This window comes from Dermochelys coriacea, chromosome 3, assembly GCF_009764565.3.
Source record: "Dermochelys coriacea isolate rDerCor1 chromosome 3, rDerCor1.pri.v4, whole genome shotgun sequence".
In the NCBI taxonomy this organism is placed as follows: domain Eukaryota; kingdom Metazoa; phylum Chordata; order Testudines; family Dermochelyidae; genus Dermochelys; species Dermochelys coriacea.
In genome coordinates, this window is record NC_050070.1 from 11,163,191 (window position 1) to 11,185,675 (window position 22,485).

Below are 22,485 nucleotides of genomic sequence, written 5' to 3' on the forward strand. Positions count from 1 at the left end.
CAAAAGTCATGTTGACTCTTCCCCAACAAATTATGGTCAACAACGTGTCTGATAATTCTGTTCTTTCTCATAGTTTCAACCAATTTGTCTGGTACTGAAGTTAGGCTTATGGGCCTATGTGACAGTCTGTACCCTCGTGTGCATCCTTTTTACAAAACTATAATAAATCTTGTACAAAGTATGCCCTGGGAAGTATCATTTGAAAACTCATAATTTGCTGATCATTATTGTCCTGGTAAAATGTGTGCAGCAACATTGTATGTAAAAGTTATAATATTCTACTGTGAGACATGCTCCAGGTTTAGAAAAGCGGGCAAAAGCCACTTCCTCAGATACAAAGGCAAACTGACACCACAGGCAAGTGTCAACAAAATCAAATGGACTACCACCTGGTTAAGCGGCCATTCTTTGGCAAGCAGAAGGGTGTAAAGGAAAAATTTACTTCCCATGTAAACAGATTGGCCGCCACCAGAACTCCAGCTGGAAATGATTCTCAAAGAGGATGAAAAGATATAAAAATGAGGAACAGAGGCCTCAAAACACCTCTTTTCCCTCATCTCTATTTACGGCCTTCCTTTGAAAGGCAAAGGAAGCATCGTTGAACTGGGGGAGTGGTCATGGCTGGAGGAAGCCAACCAGACTGCTGTTCACATATGGTGAGAGAAACCTTTTTTGCTTTAAGAAAAGGAGTACTTGTGGCACCTTAGAGACTAACAAATTTATCTGAGCATAAGCTTTCGCGAGCTACAGCCCACTTCAATGCATCCGATGAAGTGAGCTGTAGCTCACGAAAGCTGATGCTCAAATAAATTTGTTAGTCTCTAAGGTGCCACAAGTCCTCCTTTTCTTTTTGCAAATACAGACTAACACGGCTGCTACTCTGAAACCTTTTTTTTGCTTTGAATTCATCCCCAGCCCAGAGCCCGCACCCCAACCCCCTGCCCCAGCCCGGTGAAAGTGAGTGGGGGGCGGAGCTAGGGACTGAGGGGGTGGGATGGAGTGAGCAGGGGGGCGGGGTCTCAGGGAGGAGGCTGGTCAGGGGCAAAGCTGTTGGCATTTGTGCCCATTAGAAAGTCGGCCGGGGAACCAGCGCCTGTTCTTGCAAAGGCAGCTGCTGCTGCACCGCTCGCCTAACCAACCCCCCCCCCGCCCCCCAAGGACTCCCCGGCCGCAAACGGGGAGGGAGCATTGCAAAGGGGGGAGGCGAAGGCTGGGGGGGGGGGGGGAGATCGGAGCCGGGCTGCTCCGGAGTCCGTGCACCGGAGCTGGGCGCCGCCCCGGGGAGAAGGAGGAGGATGCGCGCAGCCGTCGCGGGACTCTCGCTCCTGCTGCTCGCGGCGGAACAGGGCGCGCGTGAGTCTCCCGGGGGCCCTGCAGCTGACTAACGGGGCTGCACAGGCAGCGGGCACCCAACGCAGCAGACCCCCGGCTAACCGCGCCGCCTGCGCCCTTCTCCTTGCAACTAACCGCGGGGGGGGGGGGGGCTGCGCAACTAACTGTGCCGCCCAGCGCACTTGCGCGTCCCTCGTGCGCTGCGCCCCGCTGCCTGCAATTAATGAATGGCGCTACACCCGCCCGCTGTGCACGCCCCGGAGCTGCTCCCCCCGCCCCGCAGCGGGCCCCCCTGTGCCCCTCCTCGTGCATGCCACTCGCCAGCGGAACCACACACGCTCACCGTGCACCCGGCAAAGCTGCACCCCACCCCGCTCCCCTTCCTGCGACCGGCCGCCGCGAGCTGCGGGGCAGCTGTGTTGTCCCGGCCCCACGACTGAACGTGGAGCATGCACCTGGCCGACTGGCTTGCGCGGAGGGGCCGGGGGAAGAGCGTGCGGGGCTGAGCCCCGGGCCCCGGATCGGCCTCGGCTCCGGCCGTTGCCTCGCGGCGCAGCAAGGAGGAGAGCGACGCTGGGTCGAGCGCGCGCGTCGTTTTTAAAATCTTTAACCCGTTGCGTGCCGGGCTCTTCCGCCAATCCTGCTGCCGCCCCCTTTCCGCTGCAGGCTGCCCCAGTGGGGGAAGCGGCTACTAGGGTGGCCAACCCTCCAGGACGGTCCTGGCACCTGCAGGAATTAAAGATGGATCTTTATTGAGAGGTTATGGCATGGGATGAAATCAGTAAACCTCCAGGAATGCCTCCAACCTGAATCTGCAACCCTAGCGGCTGCCTTTCGGGCCCCTACTGCAGCAGGCAGGTGCATGGGAGAAGCTTCACCCTGTGCTGGGCAGGCTGATGCCCCTGCCTCAGGGCTGCTGGCTAGGGAGGGTCCCAGGGCCAGCTCTCCCTTATTTTCAGTGACTGGCCTGCACCAGAATCCTGGACCTGAGCAAGCCCAGAGTTTGGGAAGTTAGGATCTGGATTGGCCTGAGCTGTTCCTTGGCATCCCACTGAGCTATTCTAGATCCATCCCTGACAGCAGGTGACAACAAAAGGGCAGACAGAAATGATTGCTACTTCTTTGGGGGGGACAGTGTGGCCTATGTGAATAAAGCACTAGACTGGGACTCAGGAGACCTGGATTTGGTTCCTGCCTCTACCACCAGTCTGCTAAACCTTAGGCAGACCGGTGGTAGAGGCAGGATAATGAGGCTGACCCCCGGGGTAAAGCACTGTGCAATCTACTGATGAAGATGCAATAGGAGAGCTCTGGGTTATCATTTTACTCATTGCTTTACACACACCCTCCAGAAAACAAGCCCCTACGTGTTTAAAGGGCTTTGGTTAAATTGAGGAGAGAGTATCTGTTTGTGATTTGTATTCCCATAGCACCTAGGAGCCCCAGTCATGAAGCAGGACCCCATTGTGCCAGGTGCTGGATCAGTGTTTCTCAACCTGCAGGCCCATGAGCCACTTGCAGCCCAGTCAGTACACAGCTGCGGCCTATGTGACATCCTCAGGGCCATACAGGTAGTATTGGATGCGGCTCACAATGTTCAATAGATTGAGAACCGCTGTGCTGGATGCACATATAGCGAAGGATAGTTTATTACAAAGATGACGTTAACGTGCATAGTTATGTTAAGCATTAACCAGCACTTAGAATAAGATTTCAAAAGTGTTAAGGAAGGAAAAAACCTCTCCCTCTGTATAGAGCTGAGCCCAAACTGAAAACCTAATCCAAACTCTCTCTTGCTTTAAGAGCAGAGGTCTTATTAGTATTATTAATCTGTATGGTGGTAGCACCTAGAGGCCACATCTATGGATCAGGGCCCCTATGCTAAGCAGATGATGAAAAAGATGGTCACCCAGAGAATTTGCAATCTAAATATAAGACTATAGACCAGAGATCGGCAACTTTTGGCATGTGGCCCATCAGGGAAATCCGCTGGCGGGCTGGGGCGGCTCCCACTGGCAGTGGTTTGCTGTCCCTGGCCAATGGGGGCTGCAGGAAGTGGCGCGGGCCGGGGGACGTGCTGGCTGCTGCTTCCCACAGCACCCATTGGCCGGGGACGGCGAACTGCAGCCAGTGGGAGCCGCGATTGGCTGAACCTGCAGATGCTGCAGGTAAACAAACTGGCCCAGCCTGCCAACGGATTTCCCTGATGGGCAGCATGCCAAAGGTTGCCGATCCCAGTGCTAGATGGATGCAGAAGATACAGACTGAGGGAACACAAGGTGACAGTGAGATCTTATGCTTAGTGTAACAAACACAGGTCGCAGCACAGGTGCTGCATAGCCATTGCTGAGCATTGGGTAGCTATTGTGGGAGCGGTGAGTTTGAAGGAGTTGAATGTAGTACCTCTGTGGCTCTTTATGGGGAGCTTTGCCCCCAGGCATAAGAAGTGGCATGGGACAAAGAGTGGTGATGCTTGTGGTCAGATGTGATTTGGGCCACAAAGGCTGGTGCACTGTTAGAGCCGAGGTGGGAGAGGTACCATGTGTATCACCATCTATCATATTGTTTCTTTTCCCTTTTTCAGGGGTCTGCACCATCGTCCATTATCTTCTCTCTGGTCGGTATCTCTGGTGCTGGTTGACCATTGCCTTGCTTCTGCCTGACTATATAGTTCAGATCCTGAGCTTCTCTTGGTTCCGGGCAGATGGGCACAGAGGCTGCTGCTGTCTGGTGATAGTGCACATGGTGAAGCTGGGGATTTGGAAGCGGTGAGAAAACAACTCACAGCCTTTGAAGAATTAGAGGGTTGAGATCTAATCTTCTGAGGACAAATATATGTACTTTGCATGGAAAGTGTGTGCATGCGTGCCTGAGTGTGTTATGTGGCAAGGAGAACCATTGGCGTTGTATTAGGTGTCTCTTTCTGCAGTGTAACGTCAGGATTTTCCTATGGTAAACTGAGTCTTCAAACCACAGAACTGAGTAAACGCTGTCTTCTAGAAAGTTGCGAGCCTGGTTTCTAATGACAGTAGAACCCCTGATTTTATGGACATTGGTCTCACAAATGGCTGGTTATCTGAACCATCTTTCTGCCACTATATGTGACTCTGATCCTTCAACCAACATAGAATTATAAAATTGTTAGGCTGAAAGAGACCTCAGGAAGTTATCCAGTCCACACCACTGTGCTGAGGCAGGACCAAGTGGACCAGACTGTCTCTGACAGGTGTTTGTCCCACCTTCTTCTTAAAAAAACTTCCAGTAGCAGGGATTCCACAACCTCCCTTGAAAGTCTATTCCAGATCTTATCTACTAACTAACTAATAGTTAGAACGTTTTCCTAATATCTAACCTAAATCTCCCTTGCTGAAAATAAAGCCCATTACTTATTGTCCTACCTTCACTGGACCTAGAAAACAATTGATCACCATCCTCTTTATAACAGCCCTTTACATATTGTAAGATTCTCTGGTTCCCCACCTCAGTCTTCTTTCCAAAAGACTAAACATGCCCAGTTATCTTAACTTTTCCTCATAGATCAGGTTTTCTAATTCTTTGATCTTTTTTGTTGCTTTCCCCTGGACTCTCTCCAATTTGTCTACATCTTTTCTTAAGTGTGGCTTCCAGAATTGGACACAGTATTCTAGCTGAGGTCTTACCAGTGCTGAGTAGAGACGGTCAGTTGCCTCTTCGTGTTGACTCTCACTCAATTTGTGATCCACTTAAGTATTTCTCCTCTGTCTTGCATACAACACTTCTATTGATGCACTCCTTTTTTGCCACTTTATATCAGTGGATATTTGCATCTGCAGATATAAATTTTGTATCCCTACGGGGCTTTAGCCACATATATTTTATAGGTGTGCTTTTGATTTTTCCTTCCTCGGTGAAGTACTTTGCACTTTGAATTTCATCTTGTTGAATTCAGACCAATTCTCCAATTTGCCAGGGTCTTTTTGAATTCTAATCCTGTCCTCCATAGTATTTGCAACCCCTCCCAGCTTGGTGTCATTTGCATATTTTATAAGCACATTCTCCAGGCTATTATCCAAATCATTAATGAAAATATTGACTAGTACTGGATCCAGGACTGACACCTGCAGAACCTTACTAGCCGTCCTGGTTTGACATCAAACCATGGATAAATACTCTTTGAGTACAATCTTTCAACCAGTTGTGCACTGATCTTATAATAATTTAATCTAGACTACATTTCCCAGGTTTGAGAAGACTAAGATATTTGGTGGCAAAGATGAGGTGCAGTTCTCTCGCTTAAAGAAAAATCAAGTGCACTGTATCCAGCTGTTACCATTCGTTATATAAACTATCAGTGAGCGATTAATGAATTAACCTATGCACCATACCTCCTGAAATCTTGAGATGTTCAGTTTTATGAACTCAATCCCCCATAAAATAGGGGATAATCAAATAGGGGTTCTACTGTATGGACAAAGATGGGACCTGAGAGTAAGATGATGGGAAAGCTGACGTGTTCTGGCACCTTGGTGACATGCAAAGACACATCGCACCCTTAATGCTGTTTCTCAGCTCGAGTGGTCCAATATGTTGATACTAGCTGAGAATGCTTCTCTTTTCCCAAGTAGTGGAAAAAAATCCTAGGGACTGTCCATTATTCCTATTGTTAGAAGGAAGGCTTATTTATCTGGGTTTTTTTGCTTTGTTTTTGTTCTTGTTTTAGTTGAAGATCCTAAAAATCTTTCAGATCTTGTCCAGATTACATTGGGAGGCAGGGAAGGGGAGTGGAAGATGCCCGATTAATGCTCACAAAATTGGTTTGCACTTTATATGTAACTTGTGATTAATGACAATAATATGGTTTTTTTTAATTCAATAATGTTTTCTCTGTTGGTTTGTGAAGCTCCTATAAAGTGTATAATAGTGCTATTGTAAATAGGTACTTCAAAGGACACATTGTGCTTTTCTTAAAGCAATTAGTCACTCTCAGAAGTTTGAAACTAGAAGCTGTCTACATAACTGAACTTCTTATCTCTGCCCTTGAGCATATGCAGTTACATTTAATAATGTTAGCAGATGATTGGGGAAAAACTGTCACAGATTTCTTTTCAGGCCAGGATGGACTGTTATCATCTAGTCTGACCTCCTGCATAATGCAGGCCATGGAATCTCACCCAGCGATTCCAGCTTCTTGCCCAATAATTTGTGGTTGAACTAGAGCACTACTTGACAAATGAGGTTTAGGAGGGTGTGAAATAAGTTAGTGGAAGCACCACCTGTTGGAGCTGTTTTACAGCTAGATTGGACAAAGCGCTGGAGAATAAATTGTAGAGGATGGTGCTCTACACTGCAAGAAGATTAGACTAAATGACCAAACCACATCTGTATTACAACAACTGCTTAGTCTAGGGAACTGGTTACAAGACTATTCCGTTTTGTAATGTAGGTGGGACCTAACCATGGTCACAAACCATGCAAAAGCCTTTGAGATGCCATAATTTGGGGACACTGTTAACCATTAAAATAGAAGCACATGAAAACAACTTGGTGCACACACAGCGTTGCACCATTGTAATTGCATTGGTTTAATATCTGACCTGTAGTTGAACCAGTAAAATTTCTATGTGTAGACAAGGCCTTGGTGCAACACAGTGGAAGAGCTGACTGGTCCTAGTGCTGAGGGTTTAGGATTCTAGTTGCATGGCAGAGAGACAGACACCCATTGTATAAACCTTTGCAAACAGATGGGCGTTGGAGGAAGAAGGCTAAACGTTGTACTTGCCAATTTTTGCACTGTCCTTTCATGATGGCACCGAAGGGGTTATTGGTTTCTCGACACTCATGTTCATTCTAGGGATGTAAATACTGTTAAAAAAAGTAACCATTTAAACGATTAAAAAATACTGTGCTTAAATGGTTAACCTATTAAGTGGCTGGGTTGCTTTGGCCAGACGACGCGGCTGGGGCCGCTCCGGCCCGCTGGCACGGGGTTAAGAGTTAAGGCCAGTTAACCAGTAAGACTACTGCTTACCAGTTAACCAGTTAACATTTTACCTCCCTAGTTCACTAAATCCAGTGTCTCTGTTAGGAATGTCTATACATGCCTGAAGTATAAAAGTAAACAGCCTCTGGTTAAGGGCCAGTCTGTTGGATGGCTGTATTTACTGTGTGCATAAGGTTTATTGCAAAACTCCAGTATCTATCTTAAGTAAACACCTCTGAAAGATTACAAGCTGTGAAATAAATTACATTGGTGGGTGTCAGTACAAGTCATTGATTCAAATTATGTCAGTGTTAACAGATTAGCTAAAGTTCATGTATTGAACCGGATCAAATAGCGGCTCTGGAGGTGGAGGAGCAGCCTTCTCAACTGTAATGCACTCAGAGCGATTGGAAGGGAACTCTCAAAAGTGTGTGTATAAGTAGTGTGTGCGTGTGTGTATTTAATAACTTTATCCTCTACAATTCCTGCTCAGAATTATTTGTCTAGCACCAGCAACGTGCTAAGTGCTTTACACGGAAGCATAAAGCTAAGAGGTCTGATTTTTCACAACATCAAACCATTTGTAGTCATTTACGCTGGCTGTGAAATGCCCCTGGATCAGGATGTTATGATTTTATACAAGGGGAAATGACTGCATAGGGTCCAAAGGGCCTGATTCTCCTCTAGATCAGGGGTTCTCAAGGTTTTTCTTTCTGATGCCCCCCCCCACAGCATGCTATAAAAACTCCATGGCCTGTCTGTGCCACAACTGTTTTTCTGCATATAAAAGCCAAGGCCAGCGTTAGGGGGTAACAAGCAGGGCAATTGCCTGGTGCCCCATGCCGCAGGGGGCCCTGCGAAGCTAAGTTGCTCAGGCTTCGACTTCAGCCCCGGTGGCATGACTTGGAGCCCCGGGCTCCAGCCCCAGGTGGTAAAGCTTTGACTTTCTGCCCTGAGCCCCAGCAGGTCTAATTCCAGCCCTGCTTGGCGGACCCTGCTCATGAAACCTGCTTATGGGCCTGGACCCCTGGTTGAGAACCACTGCTCTAGATCAGTGGTCTCCAAAGTGGGGTGCGCAAGACCATCCCTGGGGGTGCTTGGCAGGAGGAGCGCCGCCGAAGGAGTGCTGCTGGCCCGGTAGCAGCAGCGCTCCCAGACCTTTGATCCTTCGGTGGCACACAGGCGGCAGCTCGGTTCTCCCCTCTCCGTCTTTGGCGGCACGCTGGTGGCAGCTTTTTTTTTTTTTGCACTTCCCTGGAGCTGGCCCTGGGGGTGCGCGATCCAAAAAGTTTGGAGACCATTGCTCTAGATCACACCTGTGTACATCAGAAGTAACTGCTGAAAGCAGTAGAGTCACGCTATAAAGTTGATGGAAGTAGGATCAGAATCAGGCACGGATCCTTTGCCCCGAAGAGCCCTGATTGTGGTCTGTTCTCTTTCAGGCACTGGGATGCTCTGTGGACAGCTGCGAAGCCTGGAGGAAGCTCCATTGCTGGAGATCTCCTCATGCAGCTGGGGGACCTGGCAGTTCTGCAGCTCTTGGAAGCCCTGCTGCAGACCTTGCCCCACCTGTTGCTACAGAGCTACGTTTTTGTAGCGGTGGAACCGACTGGCCTTGTCCCAGGTAAGTGGGGAGTCTTTAAATGTAGAAGGAAGGCGATGTATGTGTGTGATGGACTCTTGTCCTCTAATGTACCCAGGGTAGATGGGCACAGGTAGCAGGAATGGACTTTCAGGATGAAGGACCTTATTTCAGACTAACTGGAAAAAACATATTCAGAACGGTGCTTTTTAAAATTAGCCTCTTGAGTTACTTAGCAGCAAAGGCTGGTGTGTCTCCTCTCTCGAGTTCCCCATCTTTTCCCAACCGTTGTCTTGTGACCCCCCCAACGGAGTGGATGCATTCCTTCCGACAGAGGACACCCAGAGTATGCCTGCTTCACTCCTCAATCCACCTGCAGCATGACTGCTCTTCAACAGCCCTCTGCTCAGTGGCCAGTTCATCTCCCTGCAAATCCATCCTGCAATGGAATGTAGAGCCTCTGTCCTTGTACAGAAAGAGCGTTCCACCTCCCCAGCAGGTTTGAATCTGGCTCTGGCATGATGATCGTCCACCGAAAAGATAAAATTAGTGTTCTCACCCATTGGAGAGAAGTCACTGCAGCAACACTAAGGGGTAGTCTTACAAGAGAAGCCACGGACTGAATGACAATGAAGAATTAATAACCATGGTGCTTAGTACTTTTCATCTGTAGCTCTTCAAGCACTTTATAAAGGTCAAGTATCAGCTCTCTTTTGCAAATAGGGAAACTGAGGCACAGAAAGGTTGTGAGTTGCCCAAGGTCGCACTGCAATTCTGTACTAGAAACGCCCTACTAGAGGAACTGCTGATTCCTCCAGACTAGGGGTATGGAAGGATGGGATAAACTTGCCCTGCCACTGCCTGTGGTATTCCTACTGTGTGCATGGGGGCGGGAATAGAAGACTCAGCTGTCCAGAGCTATCAGTCCCACAAGTGCTAGGAGTGCCTCTCCCACAGACCACGGTTTCCCCATAGGTTCTCTAAACTGCTATGGTGTGCAATGGAATGTACTTGTGAGAGCGATTGCAATTGCATGCAGTATCTTTGGAGGCCATTGTATTACATTTATGAATGGTTTCTGTGTGAGTGTATTCTCTTCCATTGAGGAGGGGTACCCACAGTGCCTCCAGGAACTAAAAATGGGGTTGGAGGCGGGAAGGGTTAAGGCGAGTCACTGAGACCAAACAGTTTGGGGGAGGGGGGGCTGCAAAGACTGGCTCAGGCTGGGTTTTCCAGAGACTAGGGAACAAAGAAAGTGTTTTTGGTATAAAAGAATGAGCCTAAATCGACTCTGGCTTCTTTCTGATTAGCGAAGGACAGGATCTTCTGTCCAAGGAGGGGCCCAACCCTTGCAGAAGGGTTGGAAAGACTTTGGCCTGTGAGAGCCCTGTAAGATGGATGGGTGACTCCTGGTATGTTGTGTGGCTTTAAATCTGTATTATTTATATAATGTTTTCTTTGTAATGCTTTTATCTTAAGAATAAATGTGCTTGTGTAATCCGCAGACCTCCAGCATGTGGTTTTCTGTCTCATCTAGTGGAACTGAGACCACTTAGAGAGAGATTATGAGTCTGCTCTACAGCCTTAGCTAACAGCCAGGTGGCTTTTAGCTCATGCAGTAGAGTCTCATGCACTAAGTTCCAGAGGCCCCAGGTTCAATTCCGCCCACCGACACCTGGGGTCTGTCGGCGTTACAGTTGCTCAGAAGGAGCTGGGCGGTAACTGAGGGCAATACACTGTTTATCACCCTCAGAGAGAAAGCAACACCCAGCGCCTGGCTGTTAGGCAGACTGGCTTGCTGAGGCTATTGCAGTGTGAGGCAGGGAGCTGTGCAGCCATAAAACCTCCATCTCAGAAAGGAGTGGGCAGGGTCCCTGCCCAGAGACAGGTGATGGCTGGAGACCTGAATGGGCGTCCCTAGAGTGGACCATGGGTGTGGAAATAGAGGTGCAGTTACACTGAAACTGTGATAGTACTGATGAAGTAGAACATAAGAACATACATAAGAATGGCCATCCTGGGTCAGACCAAAGGTCCATCCAGCCCGGTATCCTGACGATAATAAGAAGGTGTGCTTGATGCACTGGTGTGTATTAGCATGAGAACACTTGTGAGTGGATGGATGGTCTTTTAATGGCTGTTGCAAAAGGTACTTTTAGTTCTAATAAAACTGATAACTGGGGAGAGATGGAAGGAGAGAAATCGAGGTGAGGGTTTAGTGGAGCACAAACACAGGTCAGCAGAGGAACATTTGGTAAAGTGCTCCAGCTGGAGTGAAAATCATCTGTCCTGTGGAATGCAGGTGCCGTGGATTTCTGACCTCTCATTGTGCCTTTTGAATAATGTCCCTCCTCTTTCATTTGTAGGTGTGAGTGCTGGACTGTCCCTGCTCTCCCTCTCCTGGTCTTTAGTCTCTTATAGCCGCTTTACATGCCTAATGAAACCAGGTCATCTCTACATGCCAGCGGCGGCCCTCCTGTGCCAGCTGTTGTGGAGGACAGGAATGCTAGGAACGAGGGTCATGGCCCTGGTGCTCTTTGCCAGAGTCTATCCTGTCTGGGTTTTTGTTGCAGCAGGTAAGATGAGATTTTCTGTGCATGCTTGTGCAGTTAATAGTCTCCTGTGTCACCTGTTGTGAACAGCCACTAGGTGGCGTAATGCTCCCATTTCTCTCACAGAGGAGGGTTATGTCTACACTGCAAAGAAAGATCTACAGTGCTGAGTCTCAGAACCCGAGTCAGTAAACTTGGGCTACTGGGCTAGAAATAGGGATAGTCCCACTTCCCTCCTCTCTGGGTTTCAGAGCCCGGACTCTAGCCCAAGGCCTAATGGCCACTCTGTTCTTTTTAGCCCCGCAAGCCTGAGTCTGTTGACCTAGACTCTGAGACTCAGCGCTGTAGGTTTTGCTCTGCGGTGTAGACGTACCCTTGGTGTCAGTGAATCCGGGTTCATCTGTTCTTTTCAGTAAATACACAGCTCATGAATAGTGTTGGCTTGACAGCCCTGGGGTCTGCAGTCCCTCTCCCATCTGGGATTGGTACAACACGGGGAAAGCTTTCCCTGTGCTGCTCCGCAGGACATGGTGTAAGGAAGAGAGTCTGTTCCTTTGCACATCAATCCTGGCAGTGATCTGATTTCTCCATTCACCTTCAGGGCTTCTTGCCAGTGGTCCCTCACTGCTGATGCTTGTGAGATTTGCTGGCTTCCCCCCTCAGCTCACCACAGCAACTAATTTGCTTTTTACTCCCTGCCTTCCCCACCCAGGTGCTCACTGGCTGGTGATGTCCTTCTGGATGGTGTCTCAGCAAACTGACATCATAGTGAGTTCCTGTCACTGGAGACTGTTCAACTTCCTGGTGGGGGCTGTGTACATCTTCTGCTACATTAATGTTCAGGCCGGCCCCTCCAGGTACAGAGTGGCTGTGTTTTATGTGGTAAGTGCTCGATCTCCTCTTGGCTCTTAGAGTCACAGTCACTAACAACGAAAACCGTTAAGAACTAATCTAACCATAAGACCTGTGCAGTAAGGGCCATGGCTGCTTCTGTGTGTCCTACAATGTAGCCCATAGAGTCTGGCCATAATAAACCGTAACAGGGGCTTCCAGCAGTGACCTTCACCTAATGCTTCAGGTGAGCCATTTCCCCATCTCCTACCCCTAACAGCAGTGCTCCCTGGGTGGCACTTACTTCCTGACCCTTATAATGATCATTCTCTGCCCTGAGGCATGAGATTTGACAATCCTTATTTTAGCATCATGCTTAGCTACATTTTTATGTTGGCAACATCAGTTCCAGTTGAAAAATCCTGCTACAGTAAGTGGAGTGGATACACTTTTCTAGAATTGAAGAGGTTATAAAGATGAATTTAGTGCTCATGAAAGGGGCAGATTGATAGCTCTGGGAGGCTCCTTCTAAATACAGTAATGGCTACTACTATTATTGTTAGTGGGAAACACGTGGGCATGGCTGGTTCTGTGGTGTCTGGCGTTGCTCCCAGATCTGTGCTGAACCTGTTCCATGTTGCTGCTGTGTGGAGATGCTTTGGCACAGAAAAGGTACTATTAAAAACTTGCAATTTATTGTCACAAGCAAAGAGCCATGTTTCATTTCTATTCAAAACCTACGTGGGGGAGAAGGCCAGAATGATGGCAGGAGCTCAGGGTATGATAGCAAGTGAGAGCAAAATAAATAAGTAAAGCTTAGGACTTATTCATGTGTGTCATTTAACTCCCTCCACAATAGGAGGCATGTCTACAACCAGTTTGTGCACATGCAGCTCTGAGTGACAGCTATCTTTCCTTTGCCCTGCAGATAATGCTGATAGAGAACATCTTCCTTTTGATGTTGGCCACAGATCTCCTGCAGGGGGTGCAGCGGGATAGCCTGTTTATGACAGGGGCGGTGATGGCTGGATTCATGATTGGTAAGATCTGTTGCTTACTTGCGCTGTGAATCAGAAGATGCTAAAATATGCTGATGAGAGCACTGTAAGAACCTTCCTAGAATAGTGTTGCCAACTCTCACAGTTTTCTCATGAGGGTCAGTATCTTTTCTGAAAGCTCTGGTTCCTCGAGTCATAGTGAAAGGATCTGAGGGTGCAGGTCTAGAACCCGGGGGTCTCTGGATCGCTGACACTCCCTCGGGGCCACCATCTCGCTGAACTTGGAAAGTCAGGCCCCTCGGGAAGTTCTGTCGGAGCATTAAAGGCCTGCAGCCGCCTGATTGGCTCACATCTGCTACTTAAGCCAGGAAGTGACCCGAGTGGGACATCCAACCTGCTGTGAAGACTTTCTGTTGCGGCCACATGGGACCCTGCTCTTGCCTGTCTCCTGCAAACCTGATCTAAGCCTGGTGCTGATTCCTGCTCCACTCCTGACCTGTTCTAGCTCCTGCCTTGATCCTGTTTTGTGCCTGATCCTTGCCTCTCCCTGGTTCCTGCCCTTTCATCTTGTTCCTGACCATGGGCTGCCAACTCTGGCACACTGCCCCTGACTTCTGACTGGCTCAACCCTTGGCTCTGGCATTTCATATTCAACCCTGACTCTGATCCTCAGCTTTGGTTCCTGGCCCCAACTCAGCTCAGCCTCCTGGCTCTGGTACTTGGGAGTAAACGCCAGCTTCGACTCTTCGCGTCTGTTCCCTGCCTGGATGCCTGCCCACTAGATCTAAGCCCCATTCTCTGTCAGTAGGCCAGACCACCTGTTTCCCAGTTCCTAACATGGAGTCAATCTTGGCTTTCCCTTTTAAAAAGGATGACCTCCTAGCCCTCATGGTAGCAGAGGGATGCTTGAAAACGTGACTGCAATGCACCCTGAAGGCTCTGAAACTAGGAAGCAAATGCTATGATTGGCTTTAAAAAGTCTTGTGATTTTGGGGGCCTGACTCGTGGTTTTTGAGCGCTTGGGATTGGTGGTGCTGTAGTATGGAGGATCACTATTAGGAGACACTTGCCAATTAAATGAGATGGGGTACAATAGGGATTGGTCTTGTTAAGGCCTGTTCCTTTCTTCTGGCTGGGAGTACGTTGTTGAAGGACTATGCAGAAATAGGGGTGGGGGAGGATCCCTCTCTTTCAGGGATCAGATTTGTCCCTTGGCAGGTGATTGTGGCTCTCATTAAGTCAGGTGCATGTGCTTGAGGGCTGAATGCGGCCCTGCCTTGTGAAGGATGTTGGGCGTAACTATCCTTGCGGGGAGGGATAGTTTAGTGGTTTGAGTATTGGCCTGCTAAACTCAGGGTTGTGAGTTCAATCCTTGAGGGGGCCGTTTAGGGATCTGGGGCAAAAATTGGGGATTGGTCCTGTTTTGAGCATGGGATTGGACTAGATGATCTCCTGAGGTCCCTTCCAACCCTGATATTCTATGATTCTTTGCAACAATGTAGTGACTTGCACGGGAAAACATTAGCCTTGATTCTCTCGCATTGTGCCTGCTCACCACAATATTGTCCCCTATTGTAACTTACTGCAGCTCAGCGTGTGCCTGGTGTTCCTCTCCACCTGCGTAGATGGGGTGGGGGAACTGGCTTCTCCACAACATGCTCTCCACCCCCAAGGGACTGTCCCAGGCTTGCAGTGACCTTGGGACTCGAGTCAGGGGTAGGAGGGGCACAGGACGGAGCTGGGAAGCAGCCACTGAAACCGTGAGTGGTTTTCTCTCTCCAAGGCTGTAACTCCTGAGTCCATGGTAGTGAGCAGTTAATGCACTTGCTTCCCTCCCACATACCTCAGGAAGGACCAGCTGCCAGGGGCAGAGTTGGGGGGAAGCCCCATGGCTGTCCTTATATCCGCTGGGTTGTGTTTGGCTCTCCTTGCTGACTCTTGGGGGTTTGCCAATTGCCCCCCCATCCCGCTCTCCAAGTCTGCGCACCCTTCCATTATAGAGGGAGCCTAGCTCCAGCCTTGTCAGCATCTCCTTGGGAAGTTGTTTCCTTTACTGTGGGAGGGAAGCATCAAGCACCTAACTCCTCACTAAACCACTGTTGCTGTCTTTCTTCCCTGCTCCTTCCTCTCCCCCCCCCCCCCCGTCATCACTCCATGCGCTGCCACTCATGCCGGGGCTGGGACTTGGGCAATATTCTGTCTGGCACGGAGCAGATCCTGCATTTGATCAAGATGAGGCTCAGAGGGAATCGTGCAGTCTAACTGATTCCATTAACTTCTCTCCTGCTGTTGGCTTTATTTTTCAACGAGCCTAGGGGTAATGTTTTCAAAAGCACTTCAGTCACTTTGGAGCCTTTGAAAATGTTGCCCTAGACAGCTCCTTTTCCTGGGCTGACAAGGAACTGTTCTTTAGAAGCAGCTCTATGTTGCTGCTTCACTGCACGATGGCACCACTAATCCACTGTTCCTTCCACTAGCTTGTTTTCTGAATGCCTTTTTCCAGAAATACAACCCCAGGTCCCAGCAGCTCCTGTTCGTCTGGCCTCCAAGCCAGGTGTTGCTCTAACACCGTCTCTCTGCATACTGAGCACTGCGGAGCTTGAGGCTGTCCTTCACACAACCCTCTTCCTGGCCTCCTAATAGCTGTGTACCGAACTTGATGCAAAAGTGTTTTCTGGACTGGAGTTAGGAGTGGCATATGTTCTTATTTCTGAGCTGCTATTTGGCCACCCATGCTTTGTCCTCCTACATCCTCTGCTAACCACAAGCTCTTAACCTCAATCTGCCAGTGACAAAGGACGTTGGTGGCCCTAATAAAATGAGGAACTCCCCACAGTACAACAGGAAGGCTGTGAGAGTCGGAGAAGCAGTTCAGTCTGATTTAAAGAAAATGTCTTGAGTAAGCACTCTGGAATAATTTCCACTGGCAAGCAGTAAGTCTGCGCTGAACGAGTGCTAAATTTGGGTCTAAAACCAAGTGACGTCCCTTCTGACTAGGTAGCGATGGTGCAGAGATGCTTAGCTCTGCTCAAGTCTCCTGTTGGACCTTTGTCTTAGGTGGATGGTTGCCCTCGCATATCACCTCCCAGTACTTAGGAACTGCTTATCTCTGCACATGAACCCATCAAGTGACGGTCCCAGCAAGTGGTATTGATGCTCCCAGAAGCATTCTTCTTATAGATTCCGGCAGCCAGATTGCATCTAGCTACTGGTGCGTTTTCCCTCCCCATGATACAGCTACAGTTGCGTCCTTTACATAAGCAACTGAAAACACTTAAATTGTAAAACAGACCCTACCTCGACAACTTTGCACTCCACTGAATATCCACAATGGTAGCACTGCTTAGGTACCTAATCACATCAGTATTCCTAACTGTTTCGCACTATATGCCACAATGTTGGGGTGTTGGCAAAAACGTCACCTTGTTCCCCTTTGCTTTCTTTCAGGCTCTGCCGCTCTGGTCATCTATTATAGTCTGCTACACCCCAAATCCACAGAGATCTGGCAGAGTTTCCTGAAGAAATCTTGCAGCATCACAACTGCAAAGTATAACGGGACAGAAGGATCCACTTTCCGGTCCATAAACGAAGCTGGGGAGAGCTTTGGAATTTCAGGTCAGGAGGACATTGTCTCTTCAAATGCAGACGTCTCAAAGGTGGTGCATACCAGGCCTGCTTCTAGAGCACACAGTGAGATCTCAATAGGAGAACTTGAAGGTCATACTTCTGTGAAGGACAGCTGGGTGAACCATCATCACTGGCTGTTGGTAAAGCTAGCCTTGAAAACTGGGGATGTGTCCAAGATCAACGCAGCCTTTGGAGATGGTGGAGTTGGGGAGCTTTACCCTTCAGCATTGGTGGCAAGCAAACACTGCAGTGCTATGCTTGGGCCAAAGACCAATCTTGGCTTTTCTTCAATGGGAAAATGCCCTGGAACTCCTAAAGCCAGAGTGGTAGGACAGAGGTTTCAGGCAGAAGAGAACCGAGCTGGAAAAAGCCTGAGCAGAAAGGAGACAACTTGCCTCACTTTAGCAAGCAGCAAACACAACACATACTCTGTAAGAACGCCGCTAATCCTGCCAGAGGAGCACAGACCAACAGCAAAAGCCCCTAGCTGCACAGGCTTGACGAGCAGACATGAAGCTCAGGCAGACAAAGCGGGAGGTGTGTCCGCTCCTCTTGCTCCAAACAGCAGTGCCAACAGCAACTCTGACTTGGAAGTCGTTGTGGAGCACCCAGAAGGGACAGCTCAGATGCACGAGAGTCCCACTCTGTACTTCAGTGCCAATGCGGAGATCAGTGCATCTCTGAACGGAGGTGGGGGAGCAGCCAGCTGTGTGGCTGATGACCCTGTGGAGCTGGTGGAGGACAGCAGGCTCAGGCCTGTACCAGACAACACTGTAGGTAAAGGAGATGGCTTCCCCATCAGCATGGTTAATATCAGTCCAATCCTGGGCGTTGTCACTCCTGGCTTGCTGCAGAGCGGTCCATCCTTCTGCTGCACCCATCAGTGCAATGCACTGAGTTCATCCGAGGAGACCTCGGAGCTCACTGAGCAGGAGGGAGTCCGGAAGGCGCAGTGCAACCACTGGGGCACCACCTCCGTTGGGACTTGGGTTGCTGCTGTGAAGAGGAGACTAAGGCCAGCTGAGGAACCGTGCTACACGTCCACCCCCAAGGCTGACCCCCCCAGCCCGGACTGCAAGTTGAGGGAGGCAAAGGAGAGGACGAAACTGACGGGGTTGATGGAGCAGTTGTAATGGAGTGAGACTGTAAATTAACCAACTGGGGCCCTGTGTTTGGTGTCCAATCTGGTCCCCTGGTATCTTGTTAATAATTTACTCTTAAGTCTCCATAGGAGCGTACAGCTCCAGTTCGTGTCTGTCTGGAGCTCTGACCCTTTCTGCTGTGAGTACGTTGCTAGATTCCTCCTTCTTGCATACACGTACTGTATCATACAGAGTAGCTCCCCATTTGTGTGCTGTCTCTTACCGCTCCTGCTAGAGTCCAACTCTGGAGATGTGCGCTTGCTCCCTCTAAAATGGCCACGCTCTTCTGCAATCTGGGGACACGATGGCAGGAGTTGCATAAATTGGCAGTAGCAGAACCTGCTTTAAGTATTGGGGCAACGATTCTACTGCTTAATGGCGGTTGTGACGATAATACTTGGGTATGTTTGGGGTTCTGTGGGTGGGCCAGGAGGGGTGTTCCATTAGCCGTGAAATCCTGCGATGGCAGGCATTCACTGGACTGGCAAGGGACTCTCTCAGGTGACTAACAGTGGACTACGGAATCCTCCACCGTTCGGGCACGAGCGCATATCCAGCACCAGACATGATTTTCAGTCACTTTTACAGCTTAAAAGTGCATCAAAGCAAAAATGCAAACGTTTTTCTAATGCATTAACTACTTGGGAAAGGAGAGGTGGTTGATGGAAAACTGGCCGAGTGTCTTGCACAGAGCATGCTAGCAATGCCAGCCTCTCTGCCTGGCTCTGACTCTAGGACTGAGGTTAGGCTACAGCAGTAGGAACTGTAGTCTCTGTGACAATGGCCTAGCTCTGCTGCCTGCAGCAAAGGGAAGGTACAGATGTTAAATCAGGCATTTTAAGATCTTACTAACCAACTAAAGCAGGGTGCCTCTTATGTATTTGTGACAACGTCTTGAAACTTGGCCATTAGCAGCCCTCGTTCCAGAGGGTTGTTTCCTCAGCTATTTGCTTCTCCCCACCTTGGAGGAACAGCTCCTGCCAGGGTGGCAGGGTGGTTTTTGTACTTTGACTTCTGCCCAAAGTGTCTTTCCCTTTCAGGACAAACACGAGTTCACAACAAAGCACTGTGATCTTCCCTGGCACAAGTCTGCCTACCCAAGCGGGGGGGCTCGCTCCCGGCTGCAGTGTAGACATACTCTAAATCAGGAGCAGAATCCTGCCTGTCACAGAGCCACTTCCTACGCTGGTCTCCTCTGGTCAGGCTCTCTCTCCAGCCTTCTCCTTGCGGTCCTCTGCCCAACTGCTCCGTCTCCAGGCCTCTTCCCCAGTTCCCTAGGGAAGGCCTCGCTCTAGATCTTGCTTCAATCCCTCTGTCTCCCAGACTGAGCACAGACCTTGCCTGCCCCCCGCTCCAACCAGGACTGACTTCCCGCTTGGTCACGTGATCTGTCGGGGGAAACTGAGGGGCTGAGCCTTGGAGCCGGGCTGGCTGGACCCAGGCATGCCCTTAAAGGGACACCCTGCACTACAGCTGAGAGGGCTGGTCAGCGAGCTGCTGGCTTGGCTCATAGTCTATGGCTTTCCAGTACCCAACGAACAGACACAGATAACAGGGTGAATAAATGGCCCCCCAAAACGTCCTTGCCGTGTCTGAGCATTCAGTTAAAATGGATGGTTTGTCAGTTCCAGGCAGTGACTCCCGCCCAGTTGAAGCAGGAACAGAGAACAGGTGGGGATGGAATTGGGCATTGCTTCGCTTAGCCAGAACAATAATGTTTGGAGTCATTTATTTCAAGCCCAGGCAAATTCATTTCCCTCCTCATTTAACAAAAGAAGTGAAGTCACATTGGTCTTTGAGCACTAACCCACTCGCACTGGCTACAACCTGCAGAATTATCCTGCTGAGCCACAGCATGGCCTGCTGCCAGTGAGATGTCAATAACAGCCAGCAGCCTAGCAGAGGGAGCTGGTAGTGAAGTGGTGGGAAGGAGGAGAGCCGTGATTTCCTGACCGGGCGAGCAATCAATAAAAGCTCCCTTCCCTATTTTGATTTAGTTTTAACAGCTTGGACATGCCTAATTGGGCAGGTTTCACAAGATGGATTTTCATGTATTTAACTAATGGTTGGGTGCTAATGTCACATTGAAGCTAGTTTCCCGTGTAACTAACTCTGGATTGTATTTTTTTTATAACTATAAAAGAGCATTTTGGATGCGCTCGGTATGGAAAGAGACGGTTGTAGTGAGTTCTAATCTCACTAACCCTACATCAGCAGATATATTATGGAGGCATGGTAGTGGCTCCATCCTTCAGCTTTTATGAAGCTTTTACCTTTGACAGTTTCTCTGACCGGTGTTTTTAAAAACCACAAAAAGGAGCAAATACTGCCTGAGTTTTTGGATGTGTTGTGTTAATTGATGGGTGCTGTATCCCCAGAAATGTAATTTGGGATGCTCCGTCTCACCTTTGGAAAACAAGCCACTGCATAGCTTTACACCAAACAACAGCTAATGGCAGCTCCTATGCAAATGTACTATCGTTCCATTTCCATTGTAGAAAAGGAGAAAAAGGTTATTTGTCTCTAAACACAAAAGAGTCACACCTAGAATAGTCAATGAAGGGCCCCGCCTTGGTTCCATGCGTCTTATTTCTGGTTAGAGCAGGCTCAAAAACCAGAAAACAATTTTGAGACAATCTCAGGTTTTAGATTCCATTTTATTTTTCTCTATTTTTGATACGTGCTTATTGGTTTGGTTTGTTTCCCAAAACAACTTTCTTTTGGTTGAGAAATTCAGCCGTTCTCAAGCTGACATTTTGCCCCAGAAAAGGAAATGTGAGCATGACCATGTTGAACAGCTCAGCCAGAGTCTCTCTCAATGAGGAGAAAGAAGGTTTTTGCAGGGAGCTCTCCTGCATCACACAACTTCCCCCTGCCCAACAAGGCTAATGAAAAGGAGGGGTGATGGAAATGGGTGTGGCTGCATCTCCTGCAGCCTAGGGAAGCATGGAGAATCAGACCCAATGGTTAGAGCACTTGCCTAGGGCTTCAGAGCAGGGTTTAATTCCCTTCTCTGCCACGGACTTTTTGTGTGACCTTAGGCAACTCACTTAGTCTATCAGTGCCTGAGTTCCCCATCTGTAAATGGGGATAACTGTACAGCCCTACCTCACAAAGGTGTTGAGAAGTTAAATACCTGAGAGTTTAAAGCGCTCAGATTTAATAATTAAGATGATGTTGAAGTAAAAAGAAAAAGGTACAGAGTTTAAGCATAGAAGTTTCTGGTTATCAGGGAATAAGGTACAGATTATCAAGGGGTGCGAAATTCGGTTTAGGAACGGGTGGCGTAAGGAATACATAATCTGCAATCTCCCCGATTGGGGGTAAAAGGTTAACGGGTCAAATTACATTGAGATATGGGGGTATGTTCATATAATGGCTATGTTCAGGTGTGGAGTATAATGAGTGGATACGATGATGAGGATGCATTTACCCTCCTTTGGTGGGATTTAATGTACTGCTAGAGTGATGGGGGCCAGATGAGTATTTTAAGTATAGCCAGAGGCCTGTGCTCCTTCCTGGGGATCGGGGGGGGGGGGGGGAAAGCATTTTGCTCTAGTTGCAGGCAAAGCCGAGGTGGGTGCCAGCAGCCACTGTGAAGGGAGCTTGGAGGTCAGCAAGGGGTAGGAATGTGGGTGGGAACTTGGGAGAATCACTTAGCCCTTCTAGACTCCAGTTGATATTGCTATAGTATCTACTTCACAGTGAGGATCCATAATGTGCTTAAAATCCCCCCTGCTGAAATGTGCAATATAGTGAAAGTGTGACAAGATGCATGGAAGAGGTCTGCTGGATTCCAGGCACAGCTGGACCTTCAAACGAAAGGCCAGCACACACTGTGTGGCAACTTTAACCATCCTCAGCTGAACAAAAGCAAGGAGAGCTGGAGGTAAGCCAGATTCTAGCTTAGCTCCGCTGTATCTGAATAATGCAGCTGTTGATTGATTTTCTGTGCAACGACTGCTGGACACCCTGAGGCAGTTAATGCATGTGAGCCAATTTCATCCCAGCAGGGTGACTCTGACCCAGTGTTTCTACCTTAGTTCAGACTGTCCTGCCTTTCCTAGATGAGCGATGCATTCTATTTCAGCTACTCGTATAGTTCCCTTTACTATAATATCTGCTTTACACTCTGAGTATTTTTCAGGAAAGCACTGTATCCCATGTTACAGGTGGGGCACTGAGACACAGAGAGGCTAAGTGACTTGCCTAAGGTCTCACACAAAGTCAGTGGCAGAGCAGGGACTTGAAAGCTCATGTCCCACGTACTAGACTCCTGCCCTAACTGCTGGACCATCCGTCTTCTTCAGAAAACTGCCTTTATAATTCCCCCATGGGATTCATAGGAGGTTGGTGTCCACCTCCAGTTGGAGATCTGCCCCCCTTTACAGCACTGACATACTTTGTCCTTGTTGTTTGTACAGTGTAAACGGTTTTACCACGCAGGGGATTCTGCTTTATA

General features: G+C 48.9%; 1 protein-coding gene across 3 annotated transcripts; it reads left to right on the top strand.

Annotated features, from left to right (window-relative positions):
• Window positions 1-1,077: 1,077 nt before the first annotated feature.
• Window positions 1,078-21,175, top strand: XKR5 (XK related 5). Of its 3 annotated transcripts, none has more exons than XM_038396578.2 (7): window positions 1,078-1,353; window positions 3,917-4,100; window positions 8,734-8,915; window positions 11,240-11,449; window positions 12,138-12,307; window positions 13,185-13,296; window positions 16,702-21,175. In XM_038396578.2, exons 1-7 carry the CDS (start codon window positions 1,296-1,298, stop codon window positions 18,012-18,014), a joined length of 2,229 nt encoding a protein of 742 aa, XP_038252506.1. In that variant the 5' UTR covers window positions 1,078-1,295; the 3' UTR covers window positions 18,015-21,175. The 3 variants fall into 3 exon arrangements, with proteins under 3 accessions (XP_038252506.1, XP_038252507.1, XP_043366042.1); XM_038396579.2 differs by lacking the exon at window positions 1,078-1,353 and adding an exon at window positions 1,438-2,415 and having other exon boundaries at window positions 16,702-20,979; XM_043510107.1 differs by lacking the exon at window positions 1,078-1,353 and adding an exon at window positions 1,438-2,091 and having other exon boundaries at window positions 16,702-20,979.
• The last annotated feature ends 1,310 nt before the right edge of the window (window positions 21,176-22,485 follow it).